The sequence below is a fragment of the Aplidium turbinatum genome, chromosome 3, assembly GCF_918807975.1.
Source record: "Aplidium turbinatum chromosome 3, kaAplTurb1.1, whole genome shotgun sequence".
NCBI lineage: Eukaryota > Metazoa > Chordata > Ascidiacea > Aplousobranchia > Polyclinidae > Aplidium > Aplidium turbinatum.
Genome location: NC_137474.1, coordinates 39090735 through 39109929, shown reverse-complemented (window position 1 = coordinate 39109929; position 19195 = coordinate 39090735). Strand labels below are relative to the sequence as shown.

Genomic DNA, 19195 nt, shown 5'->3' with positions numbered 1-19195 from the left:
AAGAGCTCGGCTAAGGGAAGAAAACTAAACATCAGAGGAATTCTGGTGGGATGCTTCTTCATGGGACTCGCCATTTTTGCTTATGTGATTGTGATAAACTTTCAGAATAATTGGTGGGAAGTTGAATATCCTATCCCAAGATATCCGGTTTACTAAAAAGAACACGTTTCTTGTCTTAATCACACGTTGATTCAACGTAAATAGAGCTGCTTTTGTCAGTTGGGATATTTTTGTGCAATGTTCCCACGCTCCGATCTGTTCCAACTACTTTTGCTTACCAATTAAGTGAAACTTTGACTAAAATGCAATGTATCTTCGAATGAAAAAAAGTAGACAGTATCACACTAAATATTTATTTATAGAGCTTTACAGTTTCTATTTGAATAAGACTACACTGAAGGAGCAACATTTGTGTGGCAAAAGCTCTATAAATAATTTGATTTTTTGATTTAGTGTGATACTGTCTACTTTGGTTGCTTAAAAGTCTTTGGGCGATCCGTTGTCCTCGATCGTCTTCTCGAATTCCGTCAGGTGTAGCGTTGCTCTATTGGGTGAGGACTGTCTACTTTGTATCAAATATTTTATCACACTACGCATCTTATTGGATCATCAGTTAAATCATAAGAAGATTTGATGAAAAGTTTAATAACGAAGTTTCGCTTTGGAATTATCTTCAAATGCTCTGCCCCAGCCAACAAATCAATCTTCTTTGCATCGATTTGCTGGATGGGCATTGGACAAATGTATCGAAGTGAACCATAATGTGATGCTGTGATATTTATTTGAAAGTTTTGTATCACGCTCGTAAGAAAGTTAAAAAGAAAATATACCGAAAAATGCGTGGACTATTTCAGGATAAAAAACAAACAAAGCAATTGTGCAGAGTAGTGGTTCTAAACTAATTAATGAAACAAAAAAAATATTTACACAAAACGAAAGACTCAAATAGGCTAAGTCCTGCTTCACTGTGGACAATTTAAACCCACAATTTACTCTGATCATAATGCCACATTACACATACAAAGAAACAGGGAGTCTGCATCACTAGATCAATAATTTTGATCTCCACAGATAAAAAATAAGTTAATCACAAGAAATAAGAATATGTTTTGGTGGAGAAATAGTTAGCTTGAAAGTACGTCATAGGTAACAATCGTGTCATGGTTTCGCTTTATCAATACATGGTGAAGGAAGATATGCTGATGTAACAAAATACTTTGCAACTGACGTCACAGGGTATTGGATAGACGCGAATTATGACCTAACCAAGATGTGATTCTTTATCCCTTCCCAGACAACAAAATCCGTCTGCAGACGTTGAATTAATGTAAAAATGATGGGGGTTGCTGTCATGGTTCAAAGCGACATTAATAAATTCAAAATACTGAAATAGTAAAAGAACGCAAGAAATCGATCGGAAAAGAAAGTCTTGTACCACGGCTTTTACGTGATGAAGAACTCTAAGCTTTATAAGGTCTTGCTAGGCGAACTCTGACAAAGTATATTTGACAGCTGCAACGTATTGCCGGAGTCACATATAGGTAAACCGGAAATTTGATCTAGCGTCAGCTAACAGGGAGGAGCAAAGAACACCAGCATTTGAAACCAAAAGGAAAATTAACATGTAAGCTTAGCTTCCATTTTAGGCAGGCAAACATCAAGGCTCGGCAGCCAACGTATATGAAATCCTTTCGCAACGTCACTGTTTCACGACACGTGACCACTTCCACAAAACGTCACCGGCTGCAGACAACACCCTTCTTCAACTTGCTGAACTCGCCTTCAGTGACACAAGCAGGATGGAATCAATATGTAGCGGTGACTTCGCACTCCTTGGTCAGTTATGACCACTGTGATGGGACGTCACATTCGACGCGACGTGCACATTTTCGTTGTAGGATTGAACGTAGTCAGTTGACGTCATTGTCATGGTAGGAGTGGGCGAGTCGTCTCTCGAGTCATTGCTTGACTGGAACTGCAATGACAGATGTCGGGTTATTCCATGATTCTGTCGCGGGGAATTGGGCTCTTCAGTGCCGCGGAAAGCCGAAGCATCTTTCGATCTCTCTGTTGAATTATTACCATTGACGTTGGCGTACTGAGAGGGAGGTAGAAAGGTCGACGTGAGATTAGCAAGGCCATTGTTGGGAACTGTAGGCGTCCGCACAGCTTTCGGACCGCTGTTCGTCCGTCGAATAGAATTGAATTTGCTGGTTGGCTTACGACGAATTGTGGCAGTTCCGCTGTCGATTTGAGTGGGAATCACTAAAAGGAAAAGCGGGGAGTTAAAAAAAACTTAAATTGTAATTACTAGGTGTATATCATATTTCCTTGTTATCAAGTTTTAACTTTGCGGTTGGCAGAATAGCCGAGTGATGAGAGCCCTGATATAACGCTCGAATGGGCGCCGGTTCGACACCGCTCAAGAGGATACGTCTATGTCTTTGATGAGACACGTTAAGGCATGTCTGAAGGTGGACACAAAGATTGGCTTCCTTGCCTTCCCGTCCACTTAATCTAAATCTTCAACACCGGGCGTAAGCCTGGATACGACAAAAAAGCTTCACTACTCCCAACCTTTTAACACAAACCGAAACAAAAGCTTTGCAGTAATTTGCGACACAGGCACAAAAATCACAAAGCTTTCTTTTGTACTTGAAAAGCAGACCAATATTTCATACTCACTGCTGGAAGAAGGAATTCCAACAGTTGACATAGGGCGCCTCGTGCGGTTGCTAGAAGTGCTCTGACTGGTTCCGTTGCCATGGTGATAGTTTCTAGGAAGGGTAGAAAATTTCTCTTGCTCGTACGAAAGTCTATGGACCTGAGATGACTGCTCTTCGCAACCGCCAGGACCGTAATCCGTATCTAAGCAAGGTATCAATGTTATCTCAGCTTGTAAAAAACATTGGATTTAAATTAATTCGCTATCTTCAAGCGCACGTCACCTCTCCACAGAATGTAAATGGATTCATAAGTGGATTGCTTCCGAAACTTACCATGAGAGGCAATGGTGTCCTCCGAGCAGGTGGGAGTGGTCTGCTGGCTTCCGTATCCACTACTGGAGGAGTACTGGAGACTCGTGCAACTTCCTTTTCGTCCCAATGTCATGGAGCGGAGTTCGTGAGTTAGAGACACATGCTGTGGTACTTGGCCATCCTGGGAGCGATATTTTGGAGGAAGACCATTTACCATGGAATTGTGACGGGCTGGAAGATGTGCAGATGGAGGACGTTGATTGGTTTGAGGATTTTCCTCATCTTCGAGCACTAATGGAAACACATTGCGTAAAATTAACTGAGTTAATAAATCTGAGGCAGAAACGTGCGTTATGAAGTTATTGAAGCTTAAAATACCCGTAACTATTTACAACTTGTATACTTGCTTTATGTAAACGTGCTTGTTAAATTCAGAATGTTTAAGCTTGCGGCAAGCCTGATCAAACCAACAAAATCCTTACCAGGCTTATAACTACCTCGGAAGCTCACGTTTGAAGTTTAATCACAACCAAAGGCGAGATACTACGCATGTTGACATATGTCCTGGGATATGGCTAACCAATACCTGATGGAAACTGACACAAATTTATATTAATGACTTCAAGTCATCCATCCTTACATGCTGGAGGTGGTGGCGGAAGGTCGTCGTGGAAGCGTTCCACTAGAGATGCAAGATTGGTATCAACTCCATGAGGAGGAGGAGGACAAAGAACGTTTTCTTCTTTAGGAGGAAGAACGGGAAAGAAGCAAGGAGTAGTGTTGGCGTGGAGAAGAGGAGCAGGAGGGAAACGTCCATGGGTCAAATCGGCGGAGTGGCGATAAGAACCTTTGGTTGGCTTCGGAGTTAAGAGAGGAGGAGCCGTTTTGCCTGGGATGACTTTACAGTTGGAATCCCCGTTATCTTGCGGAGGAGGAGGCAAATCATACGGGCCTAAAAAACGTTTGATTCAACAGACAACTAACATGGCAGTGACACTATAACAAGTAGACAAGCTGTAAACGTTAGCAAGAATTGTTCCTTTCAAGTATCATGAAAACGTCTCAAAACAAATGTAAAAAGAGCTGGATTTTCTTGCTGGAAATTAACCTTTACCTTTGATTTCAATAATCGACTAGATTGGATAAGATTACCACAAACTGACGTTATAAACTGATAAAATGACGTAAAACGTCTGCTCAAAACATACATCAAAATACCGACATATATTAAAAATGTATTTCCTTCTCACCTGGTCTTGACCAATCCTTCCATGAAAAAGGTTTATTTTGACCGATAAGAGGCGCTGTGGGGTTCGGAAGTTGTTCAGAATTTGATCGCAAGCGGACGACAGACGACGACCTGTCGATGACGTCATCACCTGGTTCGATCTGAGCAGCAAACATACGCGTTGTTAGCCTTGCTTCAAAGTGGCTATACCCCAGACAGCAAATCAGTCGTTTTTTTACATTGATCCAACGTCTGCAATCAATGTAAAAAATAACTGATTTGCTGTCTGGGATTGACCCACAACGTCTGAACCAAAGCTAACGGGACAACATTTGAGCCCTTGAGGGGTGTTTTCAATTGTCTTTTGTGTTTTCAATGCAACTTTTGTGTCCGAGATTTTCCGTTGATGAAATAAAAAACTGCTCTCAAAAGTGTCAAACTAGTACATTTAAATTCACGAGTAAAATCATGTGATAAATGGAGAAGGAAATGGTACCAAAAAGCGTTTAACTGATGCCAAAACAAGTGTAAACTCGGCGCGGCTCCAACAGCCCAAATCTGGGCCGCTTTCTTTCAGCTCACCTTGTGCGGAAGGTGCCTGCTTGTCTGCTCAGCGCCCACTGGCTGCATCAAATTAATCGGAATCGTCCCATTTTCAGTCGAAACGAAACCGGAGTCGTAAGACGACGCAGACGATAACCTGGCTACCGCGCCACCGACGGAGCCACTTTGATACGATGTTGGACTACTTTGGCCGGCATTGCTTCCGCTGTTAGAACGTGGGTGGTATCCCTGAAATGCCAGCACATGTTAAATGATCACGGGGGGGGAGAAATAGAATGACAAGTCTGTGCATAAATAGTTTTGGAAAGTTACTCACCCACGATGAATGGTCAAACCCCAGGCGTAGCTGCGATTTACGTTGAAATCAGGTCTTGCACAATGCTATTGGAAAAAATTATTGAGCAATCGGGCGTCTACGAACGTTGTATCAACGTAATAAGTACGTAAATAGCAACTAACCTGATAATGGCGATGATGGAGCGATGAACTCCTGTTTAAGGATCCACTCGATCGAGAGTCGGAGCTGGCAAGGCTGTTCAGACTGAAACGATGGAGCAAATTTGTTTTTTATGTTTATCGTATCCAGGCTTACGCCCGGTGGTTAAAGATTTAGGTTAAGTGAACGGGAAGGCAAGGAAGCCAATCTTCGTGGCCACCTTCAGGCATGCCTTTAAGTGTCCTGCCAAAGACACAGCCGCATGATCTTGAGGGGTGTCGAACATGCGCCCTTTGGAGTGTCGTTCCAGGGCTCTCACCACTCGGCAATGCAGCCGACAAGCAAATGAATAAATGAAACGAAGAAAATAGCGCATTTCATGGCAAATGGTTGACTAAATATTCATTCTCGGATTGAAAAAGCATATTATGAGCGCGTATGCTGGTAGACTCGCACGCTTCAATAAGTTCTGAGCAACCGACGCAGGTCACTTGGACTTTTCTTTGGTAGTTGAGATGTGGCTGTTATTTCAAGACTTTATTTGAAAAAACACTGATAAAAATTCGCTTTATTTTTGTCTGTAAAACTGTAGTATACAACTGAAATACAACTACTTTAATCAAAACCCGTCAAGCTAAACTTGTAATGATATATAAAAAGTACCTGCACAATGACGATCTTTTGCTGTCGCTGGACGTTGGTGAGGAGGGAGGGCTACTGGCGTTGCTTAGAAACCCATTTATTTGGATATCCTGCAAAGAAAACAAAAGAAATGATCAAACTACCGAAACAATTGGCTTTGCACGTGTAATGTTTACACTGTTTCATTACCTTAGTTTGGTGCTCTAGTGCAGCGTTTCTTAACCTTTTCTGACTCTAGCACCCCTGTAAACAGGCCTGAACAGTCTAGCACCCCCTAACTATCGTTGACATGCGACTACTACAGTGCCGACCAAAAGTTTAGTAGAGGCCGAAATTTTGACATGCCTTCAGTCTCAGATCGCTGGCGATATATTTTGTAATGAAGTCTCTTGTTGTTTAACAAACTGTGCAGTTGTTTTAACGAAGTTGATTCAAGATTTGGTATTAGACTTTCATTCACCAACAGAAATTCAATTATAACCATATGTAAGTGAATCAACTCTCTTAAAACAACAGCACAGTTTGTTAGGCGAGAAAAAATTTAATCAAAAAGCATGTCAAAATTTCGGCGCCGCCATTAAACTTTGGCCTGCACTATTGAAAGAAAAGCGATGTACAAATTGATCATTTTGTTTATTCTTCAAAACTATTGTCGTCATTGGTGATAAAATAGGAAAACCCGAAAATAGTGAAAGATAATGGACAAACTTAAGCATACTTAAGTTACCCAGCTGGGTAACTAGTTACACATGTATCAATGTGATTTCTGTTGTTGCTTATGTGTGACCAATTTCTCTATTCGAGGCTTCGTGTTGGTCAAAGCCACTCTCATATCGTAGAGCAACCCATGTTGATTGTTGAAGGCAGTTCCGAACAATTGTTTTGATTTGGAGCATGGCGGAGAACGCCTTTTTACACAGGTAGGCAGTCGGAAATGTAACGATCAATTCCAACGCTGCTCGTGCCAATGCAGGATATGCTGTCAACTGATCACACCAGAAATCAGCAAGCTGAAAGACGAAATTTCGTCCGACAACTCTGATTCACTTGCATGTCAATCAGGTCCTCCTTTAGTCTATTATCATCATTTATGTCTGCCAAGAAGGGCTGCTGTATCCAGTCTGGATATGAGTGATTTGTGGAAACATATTTTGCAATGGTGGTTTCTAGAAGCGAGAGGTGAGCAACAATATTATAACAAAGCACCCACCAGGTAAGTTCGCACAATCTACTCAGGATCAATTTGCGTACTTGACTGGGAGATGACTACAATAACAGCAAATCATGTAGGCTACTTCGAAATAGCAATCATTGATATGACAACTGCTGATACTGTCAGAAAAACGAAAAAAATGAATAAAAGTAAAATGGCATTTTTTGATATTATACTGCATGCATTTAGCACCCCCCACAGTCTATTCCAGCACCCCCGGTTAAGAAACGCTGCTCTAGTGCTTTAGCAGCACATGCTTTTGTGAGACCAAAATTTTAAAAACTATACATCAGAATGGAAAAAATACATATGCTTCATTGTTTATGTCTTCTGTTATATATTTTTGCAACTTCCAACATGCCTTCTTCTTCAGATGCTCAACTTTCCTCGCTGACACGAAAGTAGCTCATCATTAAACAAGGTGTCTCGAGAAATTGCTTTAATATTCTATCAGCAATAGAGTTTCCATTTCCTACAAGGCCGTTTTTTGTTGCATACACGCACGCATTGCAATACAGTTGGTACTTTTTTGGTGGTACTGAACACAATGGCGACGAAACAGTTTTAAAAGTAAAAGCAACAATGAAATAACCTGCAATGGCGAAGAAGGATCGCTGTTGGCGACCGAAACGAAATCTTGAAGTAGTTGCTCAGTGGAAGTTGGTAGCTGTTTGGGATTTCTACACAACTTGGCTGCATCAGCGGTCAGTTCTTGCAGGCTGCTCACTTCGTTCAACATTGATACTTGCAAGTCCTGAAATATGATTCGCAAAATAAAAAAACGTCTTAATAATGTTTGTGGTTGAGAAATTGATCCTTAAATACAGTAAACAATAAAACATGGTTATGAGTAGATTTAATTGTGAACTATAACTATAGTTTGGCTATTGTAGCAACGGGGTTTATCTTTTCTTTCCCAGAAGAGTAAAAATGACGGATTTTGCTCTCTGGGAAGCGTTAATTTCATATGTAGTAGGTAGCATGCATGCGAGGTGGCAGGATGTGAAATTTGGTGTCCTTTTTCAAAAGCGGCACGGCGTGAAACCAAAAAATGTAACCAGAATCACGGAATACCTTCCAGGCAAAAAAACGGTATAGGTCGTTGTACCTACTTTCTAAGAAAGTGTATATATAATTATATATATTAACCGTTATCTAAACGTTTTCGGCTTAGCAAATAATTAAACACGATTCAGTCATGTTTTGCAAGCATAGTATTTCAGAACAAAGTTAATCGTACAGCAACAAACAACCAGTTAAGGACTTGCATGTTTGATGTGACGTTTTTATGCTAAAAAACAGAAAACAAAAATAAACTAAAAGTTCAAGTACAGAAGAACCTCTCTGCAAGTTATGAGTATCGGCTGGTCTTCAATTCTCCTTTCTCTTTGCTTGCTGTTGTACATACAATGCGATTGCCTTATAGAAGTTAGATGGCAATAACCAACTGCCTGTTACCGACATCTAAGCTTATTTAGAGACAAATGTCACAGCTGCAGGGGTTTAGAATGGTAAAGAATTAATGATACGGTAAAAAGGTTTTAAACAATCGCCATGCACTAACCAAAAATAGGGCAGTTTTGAGACTATTTTTATAGGATTAGAAACTTTCTAACACACAGCGCTCAAATTACAGTATCATGATACATAAGATGAAGCCAAATGGAAGATATTAAAGAGAAAACGTGGCACGGATACCAGCAACGGTATAACGTGTCTATTCTGTCTAAGCTTTTGATGACATGTCTTGAGAAGACAAAAAGCGCGAAGCGGTAATTTGCGACAAATCGAATCGTATTTTATAAAAAAAAGCGCAGCGGTCGTTATGGCAACGTCAGTTGTCAACCAGCTTAATACACATTGAATGCGAGATTACTCCCAGACACCACGACTCCCGAGTGACGTCACGTGGAAAACAATGGAGAGAATGAATTGGCGAAGGTCAGCTACAAGATCGCGGGTGGGCCATTTTCATTAAAAACGAAAGATCATCAAGAAGCGATAGGCAAGAATGCGCGATACTTTACATTGTTTACGTAGTTCCAACATACAATAACGATAACTTTCATGAAGAGTTACAATCATAAAATCCTCGAGATGTTCATAAAATGTGGCTGTTTGGAACCCAGCTTGCAAAACTCGTCCTTTTTTTATCAATTGACCGTCTGTAAACGTTGAATCAATGTTGAAAGGACGGATTTTGTTGTCTATGCAGATGGTGAACTCTGCCAATGATAAAAACGTGGTCAAAAGTGTTTAAACTTTTTGGTCGTCTCACCAGAACAGGAGACAGGCAGTTGGTAAAGTGGCACATCCTCGTACGTTCCTCGATCAGCAGGTTTCTCAGGGCCGACTTCTCCGCTTCTTCGAGGGCACTCAACCGTTCATTGACGTCACGCATCACTAAACTCAATTGATTTTGAAGATCTGACTTGCTGCCTAAACAATAAAAAATAAAAATTTGAAATCCAAAAAAGTTTGACAAAAATATTTTGAGGGAGAGCTATCGTTGTAAGTTTTAAATGGCAAAGTAAACTTTGCAAACAAAAACAAGCGTAAAATCTACTCAGGAGTCTAGACAGTTTAAGACTTAACAACAGGGGACGCATACAACAACCACTCAGATTAGTCATAAACACATAAAGGGTTCACCTCTTCACCATCATACAAAAGTAAGTAAGCAGAGTGAAAGACAGCTGATGGTATAACTTTAATATTCACAGAACGAGTTAGTCAAGCGATTTCAAATGGTATCAAAAGTGGAACAAATTAAAGTCTAGCCCGCACTTTACCATCATTGACGTTCGTTGAACTGCTATCGGATTGAAGATAATTTTGAAATTCAGATCGGAACTAAACACATGCAGAATTTTATGGGTCATAGCCCAGCCAACCAAAAGTTTAAAATGTTACTTTGGAAAGTAGCTAAGCCAAAGCTTTTTTCATTATACCACAGGTGGATCAACTGATGTGCCAAATACCCAGAAAGTCAATCAAAGCTTTTTTACGTCTGCAGACGTTGAATTAATATACAAAAGGACTGATGGCTGAATATAAAACAACAGCTAAAAGGCCACCACTATTTGATGCATACACATACGGAATTGGGCAGTCCAATTAGCCAAAGCTGGAGGGTTTGTTTTGGAAACCAAGGCTAAGTTTTAACGAGAAAAGATTAACAAGGGGCCAATAACATCAGTAATGAAGTATTGCGGCCAAATCCGTGCTAATTGTAATCACAGATTGTTGCCGGTTGATTTCCAGACATAGAACCAGTCGTTTTTTACAATGATTCAACGTCTGCAGACGTTGAGTCAATGTAAAAAACAACTGATTTGCTGTTCGGGTTTTGCGGTGTTTAGTGGAAGAGTTAATCTGAGGCTGTTTAGATTTTAAAAAGTTCAGTTGCTTTCACATCAATTTAAAGAATTCTAACGTGAAATCTATGTAAACAAATCGGCTTTTGATCGTGTTTTTAACTTATGGACTGTTCAATTGGTATTGCAGCTAACGAAATGGTCATCGTTTGGTCTTTTCAACTTAGTAAGATAATGCAACAGCCGAATCTAAATAACATAACCAAAAGTTACGCAGCAAAACATAACTGGTGGCGTAGCATGAACTTAGAATGACGTCACACAAAACGCGGCCTATTTGCAACGTAAGAGAAACAAAAAAAATGCAAAAACAAAGACCTCAAATTTTGAAGCAGTAGAAGAGAAACACAAATTCGCTTATTTTACTTATAGATAAAGCATCGTAGAAAAACGTGCATATTTGCGTGAATAAAAGTTTTATGAATCTGTATAAGGATTAGAGTACCTTTGCCCAGCCAGCAAAACTGGTCCTATTTACAATGATTCAACGTCTGCAGACGGACCAGCTTCCTGTTGTAATGGGCCAGTTTTACTGGCTGAGTGGAGACAAAGTTTTGAAGTTCAGTTTTAAAATCCACTCAACAAGATATGGAAAACCGATTTCCACTAAACAAGCTCAAATTTAGCGCGTTTCGGTGCCGGGTTTCAGGCGTTGGTAAGACTTCTTACAATAGGTCACAAATACTAGCACTCCAGCAAGAAAATCGGTTCGTTTTTACGTTGCTTTCTAACGTCTGTGCACGCTAAATCAATGTAAAACGTCTCAGATGCTGTCTGAGCCATAACCTATGATTTACTTCCACTTACCCTTGCGTACTTTCTTCTTTAGCCGAAGGGTATCGGCGTTTCTCTTCTTTATTTCGTGCATCGACTTCTTGTATTCTGAAAAAAAGATCAGTATTATTGATTAAAGTGTTGAAATATACCTTAAAATCATATCAAGAGACAAAATAAGTTACGAAAGGTTTAAGCTAATGTTACACACATGCCAATGGCACCCGCTAATTTCAGGATTGACACGTAATTCTAGAATATTGTACACGTTTGGGCTATTTGAAAAATATCGTTAAATCAAAAAAAACAGTTCACCAACTTAAAAAAAAAAACGATTCCAATGCATGATCACGTCGTGAAAAACCATGTTTGTAGGCTACAAGTCATATCACGAATGGAAAAGCGGTGAATGGCGTTTGTGAACTAAAAAAGTGATGTTTCTTTTCTACCTTTTGTGTGATCTTTTTCAAGTTGGTTGGCGACTTTCTTCCATTCTTCTAAACGTTCATGCACGGGGCAAACGAGGTTATCCATCAAAGCGCTAAAACGAATCATTCTTTTAATGATGAACCTTATTGAATCTAGGAGAGCCTAACCATTTAAGTTTTCATGGCAATTAATGTTAAAATAACGTCGTAACATGATAATATAAACCAGATGGAACAGGAATTTACTTAGATGAGCTTTTTTTATTGTGGAAAAATATCATCAAAAGCAAAAATAAGATTGTGACATAAAATCGTTTCTCAATGCCCAACCCAGCTCGCAAAAGTCGTCAGTGTTACGTTGCATTAACGTCTTGCAACGTAGGACGATGCTCAAAATTATCAGCAGCACAAAGCTGCTGCAGGGAAATCAATACTTGCAATGCAACTGATAGCCGAAGCTGCGAAAAAGGCGATAACGCAATTCCACATACTTAGCTGTAATGCATGCATAGCAGATAAGATACAGGATCGTTTGATGTAACTTAACCTAATGCAAAACGATGTTTTTATTACTATAACGTTTTTTGACGTCAAACCGTAGCAAGAAATGTTGCAATCAGTTTGCCCGCAGACTGCTGAGCAATTGTCTTGAATGTGGATAAACATCTGTCTGAATAAATCGAGCCAGGCAGAATAACCGTTCGTGAATGATTTTCAGTGGTGGAATGGATAGTGAGCTCGCCTCAGCTTCTGATAGGTCTGGGTTCGATTCCAGATCGGGTCACATCCAAGGTGCAAGAACTTTAAAAACCGTACCAATTCTTTTCTTTCTTGGACAAAAAAAATGACGATAATTCAGCCAAATAAAGCGATTACAGCGTAAGTACAATGCACGACTGGATGGAAGTTGTTGAGAAGCAATAAATGACCATGGCATAAGCTCAAAGAAACATACTATCTATACCTCCATAATGCATATTCATAATATAATGAACTCACTTTGTAAAATGCTTTAGCTTGTTGTCCATCATCTTCTGCCTCACGCACATTCGAGTCAGAGCGCTTCCAATATCCTTTGTAGAACCTGAATGGAAGTAAAAACAAGGCATTCAGCACATTTGAACCCACTCGATCTGCAGAATCGCCATATTGGAGCGTTTTTATTGATCTACAATTTTCTGTAGAATTTCTCCAGTGTAATGTGACCAACCGTTTGACCAGTATGGCTTGGCTCGGATGTGGTCCAATTACACATCATGATCATGGCACAGTTTTACATCATTCATCTTCGCACCTGCTGGCGAATCGGTGAAACACGAAAGGCAGTTTCAGCACAAAGCTTTCTTTCCAACAAATTAGTCCTTGTTTACATTGATCCAACGTCTGCAGACGTTGAATCTTTGTAAAAAGGACTGATTTTCTGGCTACGTTATTTTATTATTTGTAGGAAAAGTAAATTTATTTACTCTCCAAAACGGACGGAAACAAAACAGTCATAGTGTAGCAAAACAGAGAGACAACGTTTTGCAAGAAACAAATCTATGCAAACTAAACTACCAAACTATGTTTTGGTTGTCAATGAGTTTTATTTGAATTAAACCTAAGTCTTAGCAGTACTGACGTTTGTACCCAGATAGCAAAATCTGTCGTTATTACATTGATTCAATGTCTGCGGACGTTAAATCAATGTAAAAACGACGGATTTTACTGACTGGGTATAGACTAGGTCAGACTGGACAAGTGAATACAAATCAGATGTCTGGTGCTGGCATAACACGGGGCTTCCATCCTGTACAACACATTGTACGTATTTTCAACAACAAAAGCTTAGCTTCTGTTTCCCTGTCATTTCCTCAATATCTTACGTTAGGAAGTAACAAGGATTCATAAAACAGATGTTTGTTCAATATGAGGTTGTTTGTAAGGTGATACATAATTTTAATCTTGTTTCCAAACGGCATTTTCTGTAAGGCAACAAATTAAACAATCATGGTTTTTCATCAGTACCACGATATAGTTTCACAGCGATAAAGTGGCTTGGATAACGCAAGATGCAAAACCAATTACCGGGCATTTTTTTGTGTTTTAGGTCAGCTGAATTTCCCAAGAAGACATAATGCATTTGCATTGCAAGTACAATAATCTTAGTCGAAAATAGAAGCTTTTAGTATTTCATTGTGCGAAATCGAAAGGCAACATTTCCAAGAAGGGACTCTAACTGCGCTGACATCCAAATAAAAAACACTGCATTACGAAATCGATGAAAGAAGATTTGGCCATTTAGCGGCACGACCATCGCGATGTAATTCAATCGCGAAGATTTCTTGACTAAACATTATTAAACGTTCAAAAAACGTATTTTTTTGTTCACAGAATGTTGCACCGACTTTAAAAGTGGATAATTTTAACTTGTAGCACACCTAAGGTCATGCAGCCAGCTTAAAAGATCAGGGAGACATTTGACACGGGAGAATACCACGTGGCAAAAACAAATAAAATCTCATAATTAGAACATGTGTGTTAGTTGTGTGCCTCCAACTAAACAAGGCTTTTAGTAAATTTTCAAAGGCAGTGCTTTTTCACTGCAGTTTAATGAAATGCAATTTCGATTTTTGAAATTACATCATAAGTTGTTGAAATGAGAAGTCTGACGTTCTTTTAAAAGGAAAAGTTTGTTCTTCCAATTAAAGAAACTCGCTGAAGAATCGAAGCGGAGTTCTTATTTCACACATGGGTGAGAAAGCGTGTTGCAAGAATTAAACCGTCCTTTGTGCAACCTTTCAGACTTGTCAGTGCAATAAAACAGCACACGCGACCTGCAAGACATCCAAACCAATGGTTAATTTCTAACACAACATCAACAGTCTCAATTAAAAAAAAATTGTACTGGAATAGTGTCTTGGCCGTGGGCAGTATTTTTGTGTGTTGGAGTCATATTCCACTACAAGAATCTACAAGACCGAACTGGGCACCATGAACTGATCACCACTTGGACAGGCGCTTGCTTAACCGAATACAATCACTCTTCCGGTCCTTTTAATACAAAACATAAACCAAGCTGCCAAAACGTTGTAAAGTGCAGAGTTTGACAAACTGCCAATTCAGGATAATCTTTGTAAAATGGCTTGTCCTCTTTCCCAAAGTATTTTCTTTTCAAGCTGGTTTTCAGTCAGCCAAGCATAAATAAACAAATCGTTGAGGAGGATTTTATAGAAATAAATAGTAAATACACAGTACATTAAGAATAACGCATGAAATCATACACAGCATAACAAAAATACATGCAAGAAAGCGCCGTTTGTTTATGAAACGGTTCAACCTTTGCATGCTAATATGCTAGCCATGATAGGCACTCTAGTCTAAACCCAGCATAACTAATACTTATTCAATGTATACAGCCTTCAAAATACGGTTTAAAAACAAGCACAATTCATGAAAACGACTATTTTACTTTTGACACTATCAACCTTTTTCACGATGTAGTCCCTGAAATTCATCAAAGAGTGTCATCGCAAAATAACTTCATTGACAAGATGAAAAAGTGATTATGTGCCAAAAACCAAAGAGCACAAAGGTAGCAGAGGAAGTGAACTCAGCTGACAGATGTTAACGCCTTTTTGGCCAAATCCGTGTTACTAAACTTCAAGCAGGATAATTACTATAACCCACTTTCGTTTTGAAAGAAAAAAGATATGATCGATGTCAATCAGCATAATCTAACTATTAAACTAATCAAACGTAGTTGTACGCACACAAGCAAACTGTTTACAAATCAACTCACATGACTAATAAAAGTCGCTCGCATGTCTTGCACCGCAATAAACGATAATATTTTCTATCTTGCTACTACGTTTGTAATCATCATAATAAAGACGGAAATCCGTAGATGAAGTCATAACTACTGGAACTTGTTTCACCCAGACGCAGTAAATCTCGGTAAACAGATGACAATTTTTTTTTTACACAATTGGTTTTTGAAAGAGAAATAGGTGTGATTCAGGTTTGTGGGATATTGCTGAAAAAGTGTTCACGTGTGTTTCTAATTGCAATTTCACTACAGTCTATCCTGAATACTTTTCACCAAATTAGTGTACAAACAAATGGATTTGCATACGAACATGTAGATTACTAATGTCCTGTAAGAGTACTAGCATGGAAAATGTTTTCTTCGTAAAAAATAGACCACCTTGTCTGCTCTGTCCTTCCCTATGCACATGTCTAGTCTCTTCTTCAATGAAAAAGCGATTATTTATGATGTTTAGCAGACGAGCCATAGTCCGAAATTTGTGGAGTAGAAATCGCAATAGGTCGTTAAGTGGGAACACCCAATTTGTGTCGTTTGCATGGTTCATGTTAAGTTGTCTCCGTCCCATTTGACATATTCCATAAACAGATTTTCTTTTTTTTATTCAGTTTTAAACACAGAAAATATATTACACAATAGATTGAATTTCGCTTTTAGCAGCATGATCGTTACAAGATATAATTAAGAAGATATAATTGCTAATATAGTGCACTCAATGCAAGTAAAAGCAAAATTGATCACATACAGAGCTTGCTGATTGGACAGATTAATAAACATAAACATATGCGTATGGTACAGAACAGTAAACTCTCTTTCAAAACTCTACTATTAGATAACAGCAAATAACAATAGGCTACTTCCAGACAGCAAAGCAACCGTAAAAAACGGTTGCTTTGCTGGCTGGGTTTCGACATTTTTTTCTTTTTTATTGCTCACAAACTCCAGGGACTCATTGATTTAAATTATTAATTATTCCACGCAACCTTTTCATTCATTTCTTGAAAGGGGTTAGCAAAATAAATGTTAAAATATCAATGCAAGTTAGACGATCGAGATGTTATTACTATCCTGAAATTTAGTTGTTCATTGTACATTATTCAACGATGAAACAATGTTAATTTTTTCAATCAGCAACCGTCTCTAAACATACTCGGAACAAAACATCAGCCATCAACTCAAAATGACAACGGTTATCAAAACACAAGCTCATCTGAAATAAGTCATTGGTTTGGTCATTACAATAATACGGTAAGTACAAGCAGCCAAACGTTGCGTTTGGTTGAGAGTCAGAGGTTTAAACCTACAAAAGTGTAAAAAACTGATAGAATTTCCGAAAAGATTTTCATAGTCTAAAGATAATAATCTTGCAATGAATAAACGTGGCTTTGCGACCACCAGTTCAACAACTAAATGATTGAGATTGTTGTAGCAGCGGGACTGAACAGGTGTCTTTGTTGCGTTTGCAGTATGGCGAGGAAAGTTATATAAGAGCAGCACTATGGAAACATCTTCACCTTTCGAGCATCGTGTGACACGTATCAAAATCATTTCAAACGTCGTGATGCTTTTTCGGATAAATTAAGAATTTCGGAAAGCACTTCAATCTCACGGAATTCACTAACTTCAAAAGCTCCTCGTTTGAAAGTGTTCACAGCCCATACAGCAAATCAACTGCTTTTTACATTGATTCAACGTCTGCAGATGGCCCTAATCGTGTCTGATTTGCTCCTTTGCAGACGTTGAATCAATGTAAAAATGGTTGATTTGCTGTGTGGGAAGTTGTTTACGTTCACCTGAATCAACTTTTTTGTCCGATGAAGATGTTGAATCAATGCAAAAAACGGAGTTGCTGACTGAAGAACAACCAACAATAACCCTGCTAAAGGTCATTTCTACGTAAGCAGAGTTAGTACAATCGTTTGCAGTAAAGAAACATGAATAAATTATGCAAAGAACTTGTTTGAAAACATCCGTTTTTCTATCTCGTGTAAACGTCGGTTTTACGTGAATGCAACAGTTTTTATGATGCGTAAATGTATGATCAGGTTAATTTGCCTAACTAAGACACAGTGGCGTTATCCGGTTGAAACCGGAATGATATGGTACTGTCACCTGCAAAACGTTTCTTGCTGGTGTCAATCATTTCCAAAATTCCTTCAACAAATTGCTTGAAAATTTGCGTTTGCAATGTAGACTCAAACGCTCCTTCGCTCAAGAAGGAAACGAATACAGCAGCAGAAAGTACATCATCAAACAATGCACACAAACAAGAAGTCTCACAGTTTTGACAAATTAATTATTGATGAGAAATTGTTGAAATTCCTTTAAGACAAACAATGCAATTAGGATCACAGAGGATCACCATAGTGGTCAACAGCCTAGCCAACAAAATTTGTCTCTTTAGCATGGTTGTAACGTCGTCAGACGTTGGAACATCAGTATGGAGAGTTTTACCAGTCAATAAACTTAAAGGCAAGGCTACCACGCTTATAAGTTACAACCAGCCCGAAAAGAAAAAATATATTTCTATGTAAAGTGATAACAATGTTAACTAAAAAGAACAACAAAAAACTTTTCAAACCAATGGCTCTCAACCACTTGTAACTTTCGACATGCTAAAATTCTTCAAGAAAAAACAACAAACGTTTGCAAAACATTTAAAATTGTCTTAACAGTTTTTGCGACGAACAGCTATGATGTGCAGAAGGACGGGTTGTTTGATTGACTTCTTGCCAGAATGGTGAGAACTCAATTGACTGGCGAAGAACGGTCGAGAGCTCTGTGGCATAAATTAGTGGTGCGATACTGATGTGCCTAGCCTCATGGGAGAAACGCGTGTCTATCGACAAAAAGCTGCATTTTACCAAGAACCTATAGAGAGCTACGTTACTGTGAATTGGATAGCTGTAAGTGGGGGATGACCAATCAAATTAAGCACAATTTCAAGGCTGCCATTTTAGTGAGTAAATAGCTCACTCTTGATACTTTTAAAATTGTAAAGGGCCGAACGAAATACCGACTTCTTTTTGAAAAAAAAAACAAACAAAAAAAAAAACAACTAAAACGTACGTTTCACAGCCACTCTTGCAGGTAAAATTTGTAAAAATAGCCCGGTTTCGTTGTTTACATTAAAAAAAGAGAATTCTATCTTTAACGCGCTTCTTTTCCTGAATGGGTGGATAACTCCAACCCCAAGCTGAACTTTCGGTTTGAAATTGTGTGAAAGGCTCACACAATGCATGACTGTAAGAAACTAACTCTTCTACGTCATCTCACACTTGCAACAAGTACCAAAGCTTTGTTGAGCTTTCATGCATTGCAGAACACTGCATCGCGCGTTGTAAACAATTATTATCGAAATTGAAAACAATTATTAAACAAATGTTTTTTGTAAACGTTTGAAAAAGAAGACAAAAAATAATTTGCAAATGTCGAGGAGTCTGCAAGACAACACTTGAGCAAGTTGAAATTACTTAGAATGTGTGAAAACCTATTGGCTCGCTACTCCTTACTCCCGATTTTAAACACGTAGACTACACATGACATTGTTTTCGATTTTCATACTACAATTCTTGTGCATCCGGGCCAAGGTGTTTAGTTATTTTGAGAGCGGTCACGAATCCAAAACACACAAACATCCCAGACAGCAAAATCCGTCAATTTTACATTGATTCAACGTCTGCAGACGTGATGTTGCTGCCTGGGAAAAGTTGTTGGTCGCATTTCAAACTGTCAAAATGCAACAAGCTA

At 38.9% G+C, this 19195-nt stretch overlaps 1 protein-coding gene across 1 annotated transcript in view; it reads right to left on the bottom strand.

Moving 5' to 3' along the window:
• Window positions 1-762: 762 nt before the first annotated feature.
• The window catches only part of LOC145766237 (protein MTSS 2-like), a 33738-nt gene continuing 15305 nt past the window's right edge, over window positions 763-19195 (bottom strand). The window contains exons 4-16 of the mRNA XM_082577906.1: window positions 12640-12724; window positions 11662-11753; window positions 11246-11320; window positions 9340-9500; window positions 7654-7815; window positions 5870-5958; window positions 5230-5311; window positions 4789-4998; window positions 4229-4367; window positions 3619-3930; window positions 3000-3269; window positions 2686-2868; window positions 763-2265 (exon numbers count right to left, since the gene is read on the bottom strand). Of these exons, the coding sequence (XP_082434032.1) occupies window positions 1838-2265; window positions 2686-2868; window positions 3000-3269; window positions 3619-3930; window positions 4229-4367; window positions 4789-4998; window positions 5230-5311; window positions 5870-5958; window positions 7654-7815; window positions 9340-9500; window positions 11246-11320; window positions 11662-11753; window positions 12640-12724 (2288 nt within the window). The 3' untranslated portion in view covers window positions 763-1837. The remainder of the gene's footprint in view (window positions 2266-2685; window positions 2869-2999; window positions 3270-3618; window positions 3931-4228; window positions 4368-4788; window positions 4999-5229; window positions 5312-5869; window positions 5959-7653; window positions 7816-9339; window positions 9501-11245; window positions 11321-11661; window positions 11754-12639; window positions 12725-19195) is intronic.